Source organism: Oncorhynchus clarkii, chromosome 17 (assembly GCF_045791955.1).
Source record: "Oncorhynchus clarkii lewisi isolate Uvic-CL-2024 chromosome 17, UVic_Ocla_1.0, whole genome shotgun sequence".
In the NCBI taxonomy this organism is placed as follows: domain Eukaryota; kingdom Metazoa; phylum Chordata; class Actinopteri; order Salmoniformes; family Salmonidae; genus Oncorhynchus; species Oncorhynchus clarkii.
The window spans coordinates 76,517,090-76,533,363 of NC_092163.1; the positions used below are offsets into that span (position 1 = coordinate 76,517,090).

The 16,274-nt window shown below is 41.9% G+C and overlaps 1 protein-coding gene across 1 annotated transcript in view; it reads left to right on the forward strand.

Annotated features, from left to right (window-relative positions):
• The first annotated feature begins 131 nt into the window (after positions 1 to 131).
• The window catches only part of LOC139369935 (kinesin heavy chain-like), a 134,148-nt gene continuing 118,005 nt past the window's right edge, over positions 132 to 16,274 (forward strand). The window contains exon 1 of the mRNA XM_071109219.1: positions 132 to 619. Coding sequence (XP_070965320.1) covers positions 491 to 619 — 129 coding nt within the window. The 5' untranslated portion in view covers positions 132 to 490. The remainder of the gene's footprint in view (positions 620 to 16,274) is intronic.

Genomic DNA, 16,274 nt, shown 5'->3' on the forward strand with positions numbered 1-16,274 from the left:
CAGTGCAGGCCACGCCCCGTGCTTGTTAAAAGACCAGAGAGCTGCCAGTGAAGCAAAGCGCTCAGCAAGCTCATGCTTCAAAAATCTCTCCTCCTGCATCTCTCGCTACAACAGCTGACCGACCGTCTGGAGCCGGATCCGCTCGGGAATACTCTCACATTTCAATTCTAAAGAACTGCATGGACAAATTAGCAGAAACGTTATAGTGACATATATGTGTTTTTCTGGTCTATTTGAAGTAAGCAAACTCTCCAACATTTACATAACCTAATTTACATTTTTATTTTGATCGAAACTGATCTTATTTCAAGCACAAAAGCTTGAAATTATCATTCTTGCAAACGCTCAACTTGCCCATCTAAAAAAAGAGTGTCTGCATTGATATGCATATGATAGATAAGACTAAATAGTGTAAGGGAACAAGTAAGTTATAGGTTTCCAAAAAAATCCCCTTTGCCTTTTTTGAAGCACATCCGATTTCTTTCTCACAATGGCCGATGTTAGCGCAGAATGTAACATCAAGGTGCTATGTCGCTTCCGTCCTCTAAATCAGTCCGAAATAATCCGTGGAGACAAATTCATCCCCTCATTCCAAGCTGATGACACCGTCAGCATAGCGGTAAGTTGATATTCTGCTGCTCATTCATTATTTTGACAAGATTTGTTGTCTGCCATGTTAGTGATGATGACTGACGATGAGGCATCATCTTAACGGTCATGCAGAACATACACTATGTCTTCAGGATACATACTATCATCCAACATCATCCTCTGACTATCGGTCAAGTCTGGACTCCTTTCCCCTGAAAGTTCACACTTGTTTTATTCCAAGTAACTGCTTTTGATGATATCATACAGATATTGATTGTCATCATCCTCCTCCTCCTCCTCCTCCTCCTCCTCCTCCTCCTCATCACCTTCTCGCATCATTCACTGTCAATAGTTCATGAATGAATGTAGACTAGGCTACTCTGTCCAGCCAGATAAATAATGCCATTGATGAGTTCATGTTGCAGCATCAGTTTGCGGGATGAATGTAAGTCACGTCATTGCGTAAATTCAACCCTATGTTTATGCTGTATAGCACACACCCGATATACAGCATACCTTATAGTAAGTAATAGGCTGTAGGTATGTATCAGCCAATCAGGCTTCACTGTTAATCTATTAATTATTGGAAGAGAGCTCCTGGCATGGCCTGTTTACACTAGGGTTCTGTCATCTCAATTAACCAAGGTCACTTAGCATGGCTTTATAGTGCTGTGTGGATCAATGGTTATTAGTTTCACAAAGAACATCCAACAGGCTTGACATTTTCCAGGTCTGCGTCCCAAATGGCACCATATTCCCTATATAGTGCCCTACTTTTGACCCTCGTGGGCCCTTGTACAAAGCAGTGTATTATAAAAAGGATCGGGTGCAAAGGATCGGGTGCCATTTGGGACCGAACCACAGGCAATAAATAACTATTGACTGTTATATCACAGGGACTGACTGATTGCCTCATCAATACCTCTTTAATAATCTACTAATAACATGACATTTAGCAGATTCTGTAGTCCCAAGCGTCTTACATCATACATTTTTACGTATGGGCGGCCCCAGGTTTTGGACTAATTCATGTGGCCTGAATTGATCTGATATTGACTGGTGTGTCCCACGTCATTAATAACATGTAAAAATGATTGATCATATGTAGGCTGTGCTTTTGGACTTTAAGAAAGAGAGAGAGAGAGAGAGAGAGAGAGAGAGAGAGAGAGAGAGAGAGAGAAAACGAGAGAGGGAGAGAGCGATGGGGAGCAAGAGAGGGATTGTTTATTTCACTTTTGTTTAGTATTTATTTCACTTGCTTTGGCAATGTAAACATGTTTACCATGCCAATAAATCCATTTGAAAGAGAGAGAGAGAGAGAGAGAGAGAGAGAGAGATCTAGAAAGAGAACATGTTTCCCATGCCAATAAATCCCTTTGAAAGAGAGAGAGAGAGAGAGAGAGAGAGAGTGAGAGAGAAAGAGAGAGAGAGTGAGAGAGAGAGAAAAGAGCATATCCTCTATGTATGTTATGCATAGTCATTCCTCCTGTGGGTTTTAATGCTCCTGAGGATGTGATAATAGTTATGTGGATGGACCGTTGCGTCTATGTAGTGGGTGGCTGGAATTACTCTAGATGAGGAAGTGGGAGAGATGTACATTGTTACAACACTGTATATATATATAATATGACATTTGTAATGTCTTTATTGTTTTGAAACTTCTGTATGTGTAATTTTTATTGTTTCTTTCACTTTTGTATATTATCTACCTCACTTGCTTTGGCAATGTTAACACATGTTTCCCATGCCAATAAAGCCCCTTGAAATGAATTGAGATGTGATGTGGAGAGATAGAATGCTGATTTCTTTATTGTTGCAAGAGGACAATAAAGTGTCTTAGTTGTAGTGGCTTTCAGAATGTATTCACACCCGTTGACTTTTTCCACATTTTGTTGTCTTACAGCCTGAATTTAAAATGGATTCAATTGAAGTTGTGTGTCACTGATCTACACACAATACTCCATAATGTCAAAGTGGAATTATGTTTTTAGAAATGTTTACAAATGAGTTCAAAATGAAAAGCTGACATGTCTTGTCAATAAGTATTCAACCCCATTGTTATGGCAAGCCTAAATAAGTTCAGGAGTAGAAATGTGCTTAACAAGTCACACAATAAGTTGCATGGACTCACTCTGTGTGCAATAATAGTGTTTAACATTATTTTTGAATGACATCTCTGTAACCCACACATACAATTATCTGTAAGGTCCCTCAGTCGAACAGTGAATTTCAAACACAGATTTAATCACAAAGACCCGGGTGGTTTTCCAATGCCTAGCAAAGAAGGGCACCTATTGGTAGATGACAACAACAACAAAAACATTTGAATATCCCTTTGAGCAGGGTAAAGTTATTAATTACACTGTGGATGGAGTATCAATACACCCAGTCACTATAAATATACAGACGTATCAATACACCCAGTCACTATAAAGATACAGGCGTATCAATACACCCAGTCACTATAAAGATACAGGTGTATCAATACACCCAGTCACTATAAAGATACAGACGTATCAATACACCCAGTCACTATAAAGATACAGACGTATAAATACACCCAGTCACTATAAATATACAGGCGTCCTTCCTAACTCAGTTGCCGGAGAGGAAGGACACCGCTCAGGGAGTTCACTATGAGGCCAATGGCTACTTTAAAACAGTTACAGAGTTTAATGCCTGTGATAGGAGAAAACTGAGGATGGATCAACAACATTGTAGTTCCTCCACAATATTAACCTAAATGACAGAGTGAAAAGAAGGAAGCCTGTACAGAATAAAATATTCCGAAACATGAATCTTGTTTGCAATAAGACACTAAAATATTAACTTTATGAAAAATCCAGCAGAACACATAACTGAGTACAACTCTCCATATTTTAAAGCGCGGTGGTGACTGCATCATAAAAAGATGTGCTTGTCAATGGCAAGGACTAGGACGGGTTTTTTTAGGCTAAAAAGAAAGAAAATAGAGCTAAGAACAAGCAAAATCCTAAAGGAAAACCTGGTTCAGTCTGCTTTCCAACAGACACTGGGATACAAAGTCCCCTTTCAGCAGGACAATAACCTAAAACACAAGGCTAAATATACAGTACACTGGAGTTGCTTACCAAGATGACATTGAATGTTCCTGAGTGGTCTAGTTACAGTTTTGACTTAAATCGTCTTGAAAATATATGACAAGACTTGAAAACGGCTGTCTAGCAATGATCAACAACCAACTTGACAGAGCTTGAAGAATTTAAAAAATAATAATGTGCAAATATTATATTACTATAATCCAGGTGATGAAACCTCTTAGAAAACGTGCCCAGAAAGACTCATAGCTGACTCAGGTGGTTGAATACTTATGTAATCAAGATATACATGTATTAGTCTTTTATTTTTTCATCTTTAAAAAAAAAACAAATATATATTTTTTTAAATCCACTTTGACATTAGAGTATTTTGTGTAGATCATTGACAAAATATGACAATTAAATCTATTTAATCCCACCTGGTAACACAACAAAATGTGGAAAAAGACAAGGGGTGTGAATACTTTCTGAAGGCGCTTTAGATGTAAAGTGAGGGCATTGTATAATTTAGATGTCTGTTTGACATCTGTTTGACAGCAAAATTGTGGCATACTGTATGTGGCAAGATTATGCCACTCTACAGATGTAGGATATTAATTTGAGCCAGTTTGCTGGAGCAGGAAAATAATCCTTTGGCAACAGGAAATGTGAATTATTATGTGGATTATAATTAATTAAAACATTTTTTAAGGGTTGATACATTTCAAAGTGCAAATTAGAAACTTCAAAGGCATTTTCAAACCTCAAATACTGTACACTACAAGTTTTACATTTCCTGCCTACCAGGAAAGTTATCCTACAACAGGGTGATCAAATTAAGATCCTATAGTACATCTTTATATTCAAATGTTATGATGCAAAATGTTTTTGAGACCAAATTGCATTTAGTGCACACTCACACATGAAAAGATCCACAAACCACCTAGTCCACTTGGTTTTAGACTGTAGTCAATAATGATGTAGTCGGCACTACTACAAATCTAAAGCCTCATACACTATATATAGTGGCAACATCTAGAAGCAACAACGGCTCAGCTGCGAAGTGGTACACAATGCATAGTGCCAAGTGTAAAGTTTGGTGGAGGAGGAATAATGGTCTTGGGCTGTTTTTCATGGTTCGGGCTAGGCCCCTTTGTTCCAGTGAAGGTAAATCTTAACGCAGCACACGATGACATTCTAGACAATCCTGTGCTTCCAACGTTGTGGGAACAGTTTGGGGAAGGCCCTTTCCTGTTTCAGCATGACAATGCCCCCATGGACAAAGCGAGGTCCATCCAGAAATGGTTTGTCGAGATCAGTGTGGAAGAACTTGACTGGCCTGCACAGAGCCCTGACCTCAACCCCCTCGAACACCTTTGGGCTGAATTTGAACGCCGACTGAGAGCCAGGCCTTATCGCCCAACATCAGTGCCCGACATCACTAATGCTCTTGTGGCTGATTGGATCTTTGGTAGTTAGCAAGTCCCCGCAACAATGTTCCAACATCTAGTGGAAAGCTTTCCCAGAAGAATGGAGGCTGTTATAGCAGCAAAGGGGGAACCAACTCCATATTAATGCCCATTATTTTGGGATGAGATGTTAGACGAGCAGGTGTCCACATACTTTTGGTCATATAGTGTTTGCTTATTTCCTATTTTCTTCTCTCATCTAAACAGCTGACAATACAAATAACAACAGACTCATCAGAAATAATGGTGAATATCTGGTCTGTTCTTTATACGGTCTATCATCGGGTCAGACATCAGCCTGGTGTTATTACGAGGGTTCTATTGATTTCACCAGACATCAGCCTGGTGTTATTACGAGGGTTATATTGATTTCATATTATAGTACAGACATCAGCCTGGTGTTGTTACGAGGGTTATATTGATTTCATATTATAGTACAGACATCAGCCTGGTGTTGGGTTATATTGATTTCATATTATAGTACAGACATCAACCTGGTGTTATTACGAGGGTTATATTGATTTCATATTATAGTACAGACATCAGCCTGGTGTTGTTACGAGGGTTATATTGATTTCATATTATAGTACAGACCTGGTGTTACTACGAGGGTTATATTGATTTCATATTATAGTACAGACATCAGCCTGGTGTTGTTACGAGGGTTATATTGATTTCATATTATAGTACAGACATCAACCTGGTGTTACTACGAGGGTTCTATTGATTTCATATTATAGTACAGACATCAACCTGGTGTTACTACGAGGGTTCTATTGATTTCATATTATAGTACAGACATCAGCCTGGTGTTGTTACGAGGGTTATATTGATTTCATATTATAGTACAGACATCAGCCTGGTGTTGTTACGAGGGTTATATTGATTTCATATTATAGTACAGACATCAACCTGGTGTTACTACGAGGGTTCTATTGATTTCATATTATAGTACAGACATCAGCCTGGTGTTGTTACGAGGGTTCTATTGATTTCATATTATAGTACAGACATCAGCCTGGTGTTGGGTTATATTGATTTCATATTATAGTACAGACATCAGCCTGGTGTTGTTACGAGGGTTATATTGATTTCATATTATAGTACAGACATCAGCCTGGTGTTGTTACGAGGGTTATATTGATTTCATATTATAGTACAGACATCAACCTGGTGTTACTACGAGGGTTATATTGATTTCATATTATAGTACAGACATCAACCTGGTGTTACTACGAGGGTTATATTGATTTCATATTATAGTACAGACATCAGCCTGGTGTTGTTACGAGGGTTATATTGATTTCATATTATAGTACAGACATCAACCTGGTGTTACTACGAGGGTTCTATTGATTTCATATTATAGTACAGACATCAGCCTGGTGTTATTACGAGGGTTCTATTGATTTCAGGATCATTAACAGCTTCTCGTTCTAACATCACGTTATAATAATTATTTAGATTCCCATGCCCACAATTCCTACAAATATCGTTCAAGGTTCCCCGCTCTAGGCAAGGCATTTCAGTTACTGTGTACATTTCAAATTTAAAAAAAAGAGTGACACTGGAAATTATTAGTGTGATTTATCGTACATCAAACTTAACAGTCTCTGTGTAACTGTCCCGGAGGCCGGTTTATATCCCTAGCAACCGGTTGCCAAGGTCCTGGGGATGCATGTTCAGATCTCTGCCCCCAAAATCCCCAGGTCTGCTCCAATGGAGGTATGACTAACACAATAAATCAAAAACAACACCCGATAAAATGTAATTGAAATGAAAATGTCGTTATATACCATATAAACTGTTGCAGCTCCCAGGTCTGTACCACTCTATGAGGTCGGTAGGAGTCCTTCTCCCTGCTGTACTCTGCATGTTTTTATATTTTTATTTCACCTTTATTTAACCAGGTAGGCTAGTTGAGAACAAGTTCTCATTTACAATTGCGACCTGGCCAAGATAAAGCATGTAGCTGGACAACACATGAAGAGGACACCACATCAGCGATAGATACATCTCGCATACATGTACCCGACTCTAGGTTCAGGCTGCCCTTAGTCACAGATCTAGGATCAGCAAACTCCCCTAAAATCCTAACCCTAAACTATTATGTAGAAATGAACCAAACGGATCTGGGATTAGTGTCTATGGACAACGTGTTGATGAGATGTGTGGATAGCCAACACATGCATGTGTGATGTAAACGTGTGCCGTCAGCCCACCACTGTTTAATATGACCCGTCCACAACAGCTTGGCCTTCAGAACAGTCTGCATGGTAGACCTGGAATCAGACAGGATACATAGTCAGGACTGGAGAGAATGTCTGACTAACGACCAAACATCCAATCATCAACCTAGACTAGATGATTACCATGTATGGATAGCCGTTTTAATGAATAGCGGTAGAGAAAACGCATCACGGATTCTATGTTTGGAGAACGTGGCCAGTCCACTGCCTATGACTCCACTGGATGGCGAGAGAACGAGAGAGGAAAACACAACAGGCCGTATTGGGCTAAATGTGCAGGTTACTACAGTAGAGTGTTTAATCACACTTTACTTTTAATAAAGCTGCAGTGTGTCACTTTTTTTGGGTGACCTGACCTAATTCACATAGAAATGTCAGATATAGATCTGCTATTCTCATTGAAAGCCAGTCTAAGAAGTGGTAGATCTGTTCAATGTGCTCTATTTCTATGCTTCCCGTTCTTAAATTTAAGGTTTTTGCTTATTTTACTTTTGGATGTTGTACACCAGCTTCAAACACCAGAAAATACAATATTTTTGGTTAAGGGAAAATATATTTAGATTGTACAATGTAAAGACGATGGCGATTTCTGCATAATTAAGGGTAGGCTACCTACAGAAGGACTATTTTACCTTTATTTAACTTGGCAAGTCAGTTAAGAACAAATTCTTATTTACAATGACGGCCTAGGAACGGTGTGTTAACTGCCTTGTTCAGGGGGCAGAACGACAGATTTGTACCTTGTCAGCTCGGGGGATTCGATCTTGTAACCTTTTGGTTACTAGTCCAACGCTCTAACCACTAGGCTTTTTTTTTTATCTTACTTTGTACATAATGTTACCGCTACCGTCTCTTATGACCGAAAATAACTTCTGGGCATCAGAACTGCGATTACTCACCATGGACTGGCAGAATCCTTTTTTTTTCTTTAACGAGTCTGACGAGTCCGACGTGAATGATATACTGCTTTCCCGTGAACAGGCCCCGATCCCCATCATTTGGGTGAAGAGAAGGCAGAGAAAAAGGGGCCAGAAGGAGGGCTGCCTTCTAAGAATTTGCAGGCGATCGCATAAATCCCCACTTCCTTCCATTCTGCTAGAAATGTGCAATCTTTGTAAAATAAAATCAATGACCTTTCGCAGAAGATTAAACCACCAACGGGACATTCAAAACTGTAATATCTTATGCTTCACGGAGTCTTGACTGAACGATGACATTATCAACATACAGCTGGCTGGTTATACGCTGTATCGGAAGGATAGAAGAGTTGCGTCTGCTAAGACAAAGGCCGGCGGACTATCTATTTTTGTAAATAACAGCTGGTGCTTGATATCTAAGGAAGTCTCAAGCAATTGCTCGTCTGAGGTAGATTATCTCATGATAAGCTGTAGACCACACTATCTACCGAGATAGTTTTCATCTGTATTTTTTGTAGCTGTCTACATGCCACCACAGACCGATGCTGGCACTAAGACCACACTGAATGAGCTGTATTCCGCCATAAGCAAACAGGAAAATGCTCACCCAGAGGCGGCACTCCTAGTAGCCAGGGACTTCAATGCAAGGAAACTTAAATCTGTCTTATCAAATTTCTATCAGCATGTTAAATGTGCAACCAGAGGGAAAAGAACTCTGGATCACATTTACTCCACACACAGAGACACATACAAAGCTCTCCCTCTCCCTCCATTTGGCAAATCTGACCATAATTCTATCCTCCTGATTCCTGCTTACAAGCAAAAATTAAAGCAGGAAGCACCAGTGACACAGTCTATAAAATAAGTGGTCAGATGAAGCAGATGCTAAACTACAGGACTGTTTTGTTAGCACAGACTGGAACATGTTCTGGGATTCCTCCGATGGCATTGAGGAGTACAGCACATCAGTCACTGGCTTTATCAATAAGTGCATCGATGAGGTCGTCACCACAGTGACCATACGTACATACCCCAACCAGAAAACATGAATTACAGGCAACATCCGCACTGAGCTAAAGGCTAAAGCTGCCTCTTTCAAGGAGCGGGACTCTAACCTGGAAGCTTATAAGAAATCCCGCTACGCCCTCTGATGAACCATCAAACAGGCAAAGTGTCATTACAGGACTAAGATTGAGGGCTTGCAAACCATTACAGTCTACAAAGGGGAAGCACAGCCGAGAGCTGCCCAGTGACACGAGCCTACCAGACAAGCTAAACTACTTTCATGCTCGCTTCAAGGCAAATAACACAGAAACATGCATGAGAGCACCAGCTGTTCCGGAAACTATGTGATCAAGCTCTCCGCAGCCGATGTGAGTAAGACCTTAAAACAGGTCAACATTCACAAGGCCGTAGGGCCAGACGGATTACCAGGACGTGAACTGCGAGCATGCGCTTACCAGTGGCAGTGACTGGGACGGAGCAAAGTACAGAGAGATCCTTGATGAAAACCTGCTCCAGAGTGCTCAGAACCTCAGACTGGGGGCGACGGTTCACCTTCTGACAGGACAACGACAATAAACACACAGCCAAGAATGCAGGAGTGACCTCGGGACAAGTCTCTGAATGCCCTTGAGTGGCCCAGCCAGAGCCCGGACTTGAGCCAGGTCAAACATCTCTGGGAAGACCGGAAAATAGCTGTGCAGTGACACCCCCCCCCCCCCCCCCCCCCCAAATCCAACCTGACCTAGCTTGAGAGGATCTGCAGAGAAGAATGGGAGAAACTCCCTAAATACAGGTGAGCCAAGCTGTAATTGCTGCCAAAGGTGCTTCAACAAAGTACTGAGTAAAGGGTCTGAATACTAATGTAAATGTGATATCAGTTTATTTTTAATACACTTGCAAAAATGTTTTTTTTTTAAATTGCTTTGTCATTGTGAGGTGTTGTGTGCAGATTGATGGGGGCAGAAAAAAAAACAATTTTAATACATTTTTGATTTTCCAAATAACTGTACATAAGAGAACAAAATGTACATACACCATGATTCACAGGAAAAAGTTACTGAAGGTTCTACCAACGCTAGAATTCACATGACCTACAGTACCCTGAAAGGCAAACGTTGGAAGCCATTCTAATTAGGTCTATATGATTGTTATATTACCATTATTATACTGCATGCTGGGATCAGAAGCCGTGAAATTACAGTTGGAAAGCCATTCTGTGTACACAGAGATTATTTCTCAGTCCCACCCCCTGTACACATACAGACCAGTGGTAGTGTGTAAACCAGGAAACCAGAGGCTGTGAGAGACTGATAGATAATATCCAGGAAAATGTATTCCCAACTACATTCAAAATTAATTACATATAACACACACGCACACACACCCACCCACTCTCTTCCCCTTCTACTGCAGGAAGCCATCAAAATCGCTTTTCAGCACACTCATTGTGTCATACTAATCATACTAATGAATGTGTTTGTCCTACTCCCTCCACATCTGGCTCAGCCATTGCGCTGGCTTCTCTTCTAGGGGAATCTGACAGTGAAGAGGGAGAGAGAGGGTGTGTGTGTGTGAGAGAGAGAGAGCGAGAGAGAGAGAGAAGGGGAGTATACGTTTGTCAGATTAGTTTGTCCCAGCAAGTCCTGTAACATCTGTGGTAGTCTCAAGTTACCATACTTCCAAGTGTTAACTGCTGGGACAAGCATCTGACGGACAATGGGATTTAATAATCATTTGGCGTGCGGGCGGGTACTTATATTTGTCTTGTCCCAGACATGTACTACAGTTTTTATTGCATATCCCAAATCCCCTTGAGACACTCTCGGAGAGTGGGGTCACAGCCACAGTCAGCAGAAAGCCAGGAGCAATTAGGGTTAAGTGCATTGCTCAGTGACACGTTGTTCACCTTGTCAGCTTCAGTTACTGGTCCAACGCTCTAACCACCTGCCGACAGATTTGGTTTATGTGATGATGAGTCATGAGTCATCTTTTTTCCATTTATTTAACTTGGCAAGTCAGTTAAGAACAAATTATTATTTTCAATGACGGCCTAGGAACAGTGGGTTAACTGCCTTGTTCAGGGGCAGAACGACAGCCTAGAAACAGTGGGTTAACTGCCTTGTTCAGGGGCAGAACGACAGCCTAGGAACAGTGGGTTAAATGCCTTGTTCAGGGGCAGAACAACAGCCTAGGAACAGTGGGTTAACTGCCTTGTTCAGGGGCAGAACGACAGCCTAGGAACAGTGGGTTAACTGCCTTGTTCAGGGGCAGAACGACAGCCTAGGAACAATGGGTTAACTGCCTTGTTCAGGGGCAGAACGACAGCCTAGGAACAGTGGGTTAACTGCCGTGTTCAGTGGCAGAACCACTGATTTTGACCTTGTCAGCTCGGGGGATGTGATCTTGCAACCTTTTGGTTACTGGTCCAATGCTCTAACCACTAGACTACCTGCCACCCCTCCACTCTAACAACTAGGTTACCTGCCACCTCTCCATCTCTGGACCTGGGGACTGTGAAGAGACCTCTGGTAGCATGTCTTGTGTGGTACCGACGAGTGTCCGAACCGTGCACCAACTGCTTGAACAGACAGTTCAGTACCTCCAACACCTCACACAAAGACCAATAGTGATGCAGTCAATCTCTCCTCAGCTTTGAGCCAGGAGGGACTGACATGCATGTTACTGACACTTTCCCTATGTGTACATCTAAGTGAGATACGTGCTGCTTTGTTCCGGACCAAATGCCATTTACGTATATGTCCCTCTTTGTTGTTCAACACAGCTCAGCCTCAGACAGCAGCTCTAGTACCTTGGCATTATCACGGCCTTGCAGCGCAGGTAACGTTTCAATATATTGTCCATTTGTGGAATAGTTTCTTGAATTGGGTTTGCTATTGCTGTTGTTGTTGTTGTTGTTGTACATAGCCATGTTAAGTACCTCCAGCGAACATAAGCTATTCAAGGTCTGATGCTCCCGAGTGGCGCAGCGGTCTAACTCACAGAATCTCAGGGCAAGAGTCGACACTACAGTCTCTGGTTTGAATCCAGGGACTGGATTGGCCCTGCGTCATCCCGGGGTAGGCCGTTATTGCAAATAAGAATTTGTTCTTAAATGACTTGCCTAGTTAAATAAAGGTTAAATAAATAAATAGGATTAAGACAAGTAGCTTCCAGGGGAATGTTACTGCACTGTTTAATCTGATTGGCTGATCAATTCTTCAACCTATGAGGAAGGTTCAGACTTTTTCCATTTGAGTTTTCCATTTATCTGGCAGCTTACATACTGCAGCTTACCACTATAGTTTACATACTGCAGCTTACCACTATAGTTTACATACTGCAGCTTACCACTGTAGTTTACATACTGCAGCTTACCACTGTAGTTTACATACTGCAGCTTACCACTGTAGTTTACATACTGCAGCTTACCACTATAGTTTACATACTGCAGCTTACCACTGTAGTTTACATACTGCAGCTTACCACTGTAGTTTACATACTGCAGCTTACCACTGTAGTTTACATACTGCAGCTTACCACTATAGTTTACATACTGCAGCTTGCCACTATAGTTTACATACTGCAGCTTACCACTGTAGTTTACATACTGCAGCTTACCACTGTAGTTTACATACTGCAGCTTACCACTATAGTTTACATACTGCAGCTTACCACTATAGTTTACATACTGCAGCTTACCTCTGTAGTTTACATACTGCAGCTTACCACTGTAGTTTACATACTGCAGCTTACCACTATAGTTTACATACTGCAGCTTACCACTATAGTTTACATACTGCAGCTTACCACTGTAGTTTACATACTGCAGCTTACCACTGTAGTTTACATACTGCAGCTTACCACTATAGTTTACATACTGCAGCTTACCACTATAGTTTACATACTGCAGCTTACCACTATAGTTTACATACTGCAGCTTACCACTATAGTTTACATACTGCAGCTTACCACTGTAGTTTACATACTGCAGCTTACCACTGTAGTTTACATACTGCAGCTTACCACTATAGTTTACATACTGCAGCTTACCACTATAGTTTACATACTGCAGCTTACCACTATAGTTTACATACTGCAGCTTACCACTGTAGTTTACATACTGCAGCTTACCACTGTAGTTTACATACTGCAGCTTACCACTATAGTTTACATACTGCAGCTTACCACTATAGTTTACATACTGCAGCTTACCACTATAGTTTACATACTGCAGCTTACCACTGTAGTTTACATACTGCAGCTTACCACTATAGTTTACATACGGCAGCTTACCACTATAGTTTACATACTGCAGCTTACCACTGTAGTTTACATACTGCAGCTTACCACTATAGTTTACATACTGCAGCTTGCCACTATAGTTTACATACTGCAGCTTACCACTGTAGTTTACATACTGCAGCTTACCACTGTAGTTTACATACTGCAGCTTACCACTATAGTTTACATACTGCAGCTTACCACTATAGTTTACATACTGCAGCTTACCACTATAGTTTACATACTGCAGCTTACCACTGTAGTTTACATACTGCAGCTTACCACTGTAGTTTACATACTGCAGCTTACCACTATAGTTTACATACTGCAGCTTACCACTATAGTTTACATACTGCAGCTTACCACTATAGTTTACATACTGCAGCTTACCACTGTAGTTTACATACTGCAGCTTACCACTATAGTTTACATACGGCAGCTTACCACTATAGTTTACATACTGCAGCTTGCCACTATAGTTTACATACTGCAGTTTACCACTATAGTTTACATACTGCAGCTTACCTCTGTAGTTTGGGGCGGCAGGGTAGCCTAGTGGTTAGAGCGTTGGACTAGTAACCGGAAGGTTGCGAGTTCAAACCCCCGAGCTGACAAGGTACAAATCTGTCGTTCTGCCCCTGAACAGGCAGTTAACCCACTGTTCCCAGGCCGTCATTGAAAATAAGAATTTGTTCTTAACTGACTTGCCTGGTTAAATAAAGGTAAAATAAATAAAAAATAAAAAAAAGTTTACATACTAGGTTTACATAGCCTAGTGGTTAGAGCGTTGGACTAGTAACTGAAAGATTGCAAGATCAAATCCTTGAGCTGACAAATAAAAAAATCTGTCTTTCTGCCCCTGAACAAGGCAGGTAACCCACTGTTCCTAGGCCGTCATTGAAAATAAGAATTTGTTCTTAACTGACTTGCCTAGTTAAATAAAGGTTAAAAAATAAAAATACTGGAGCTTACCTCTATTGTTTACATATAGAGGTAGACACAGCTGCATAAGAGCTCTCACATTTTATAACATGTTTTTTTCAAACAAAATAATCGATTTGGAGTTAGATAAACTTGGATTTTTCGGCAGGCACACAAATGCAGGATACTACCCCCCTCAGCATGGCCTTCGCTCCAGACCAAAACTCCAAACCTACAACCTAATTTTGACCAAAATTAACCGGAGAGATTACTGCTTCCAAGGATTCCTTTTTCCAGGCTATACGGAGGGTGCTCTAGCAAACAAACAGCAGAGACCTGAGGACACCATCCAACCTGGAACTGAGTGAGTCGTGTTTGGTCTGATGTTATTTTCAAAGCCAAGAAGAAAAAGAAAACATATACAAAAATGAAAAATGAAGTACATTACAATGATTTTATTTTATTTTATGGGGACTGAATGCTGATTTAAGGCTCCCAGGCTTGCAAGGACAGACCAGATACAAATTCAATCAGCACTAAGGTGTGAAGTAAAATATGTCGATGTCTTTGTGCCCAACAAGTAGCAGGAGTCTTTGAAGCATCCTCTGAAGCCCCCTCCTGCTGTTCAGAGACCATCCACCTGCCATTTTCTACAAGAAATCTGCCTCCAGAAATAAAAGTGGGTGACACCTACTCCCATTGCCTGCTGCACTGCTGCTTGGATTCCACCTGGCAATCTGTTCTGTCCTGGCCTGTCTCCCCCTGTCTGGTACAGGCACCCCACCACACTCCCCCCTCTCACCCTGGCCTGTCTCCCCCTGTCTAGAACAGGTACCCCCACCACACTCCCCCCTCTCTCCCTGGCCTGTCTCCCCCTGTCTGGTACAGGTACCTCCACCACACTCCCCCCTCTCTCCCTGGCCTGTCTCCCCCTGTCTGGTACAGGTACCTCCACCACACTCCCCCCTCTCCCTGGCCTGTCTCCCCTTGTCTGGTACAGGTACCCCCACCACACTCCCCCATCTCTCCCTGGCCTGTCTCCCCCTGTCTGGTACAGGTACCTCCACCACACTCCCCCCTCTCTCCCTGGCCTGTCTCCCCTTGCCTGGTACAGGTACCCCCACCACACTCCCCCCTCTCTCCCTGGCCCGTCTCCCCTTGTCTGGTACAGGTACCCCCACCACACTCCCCCCTCTCTCCCTGGCCTGTCTCCCCTTGTCTGGTACAGGTACCCCCACCACACTCCCCCCTCTCTCCCTGGCCTGTCTCCCCTTGTCTGGTACAGGTACCCCCACCATATTCACCCCTCTCTCCCGAGCTTTCGCTCACCTCCAGCACACAGGCACTGTTGGGGCGAGTGACTCTGAACTTGGCTAGCCCCAAGTCGTTATGTCGTTGTGTGGTAGATAGGATACTCTGTCTGTTGCTTCCTAACATGCGTTTGCAGCTGCGGTCGCGAACTCAACGGCTAGGAGGTATCACTTCTGTCGTGAATGAGAGTTCAAAGTTCATACCATTCGCAACCAAAGCTCACGCTGATGTTGGCTTCGTTCTGTAGTTTTATCTGAACCATTCTGACATGGGATCGTCACCCTCATATCCACGGAACAGGTAGTTATGTTGTCGTCAAGGCTTTATATAGGAAGGGAGAAAAGGGGTGTGTGTCATAGTTAACAACCTCTGTCTTTGTTACTGTAATTTAATTATGCCAATGTGTTTTCATTAATTGAAAACCCTTAATCCATTTTATGAGAATTTGTAAGATTCTTGTTTGCATAAAATAGA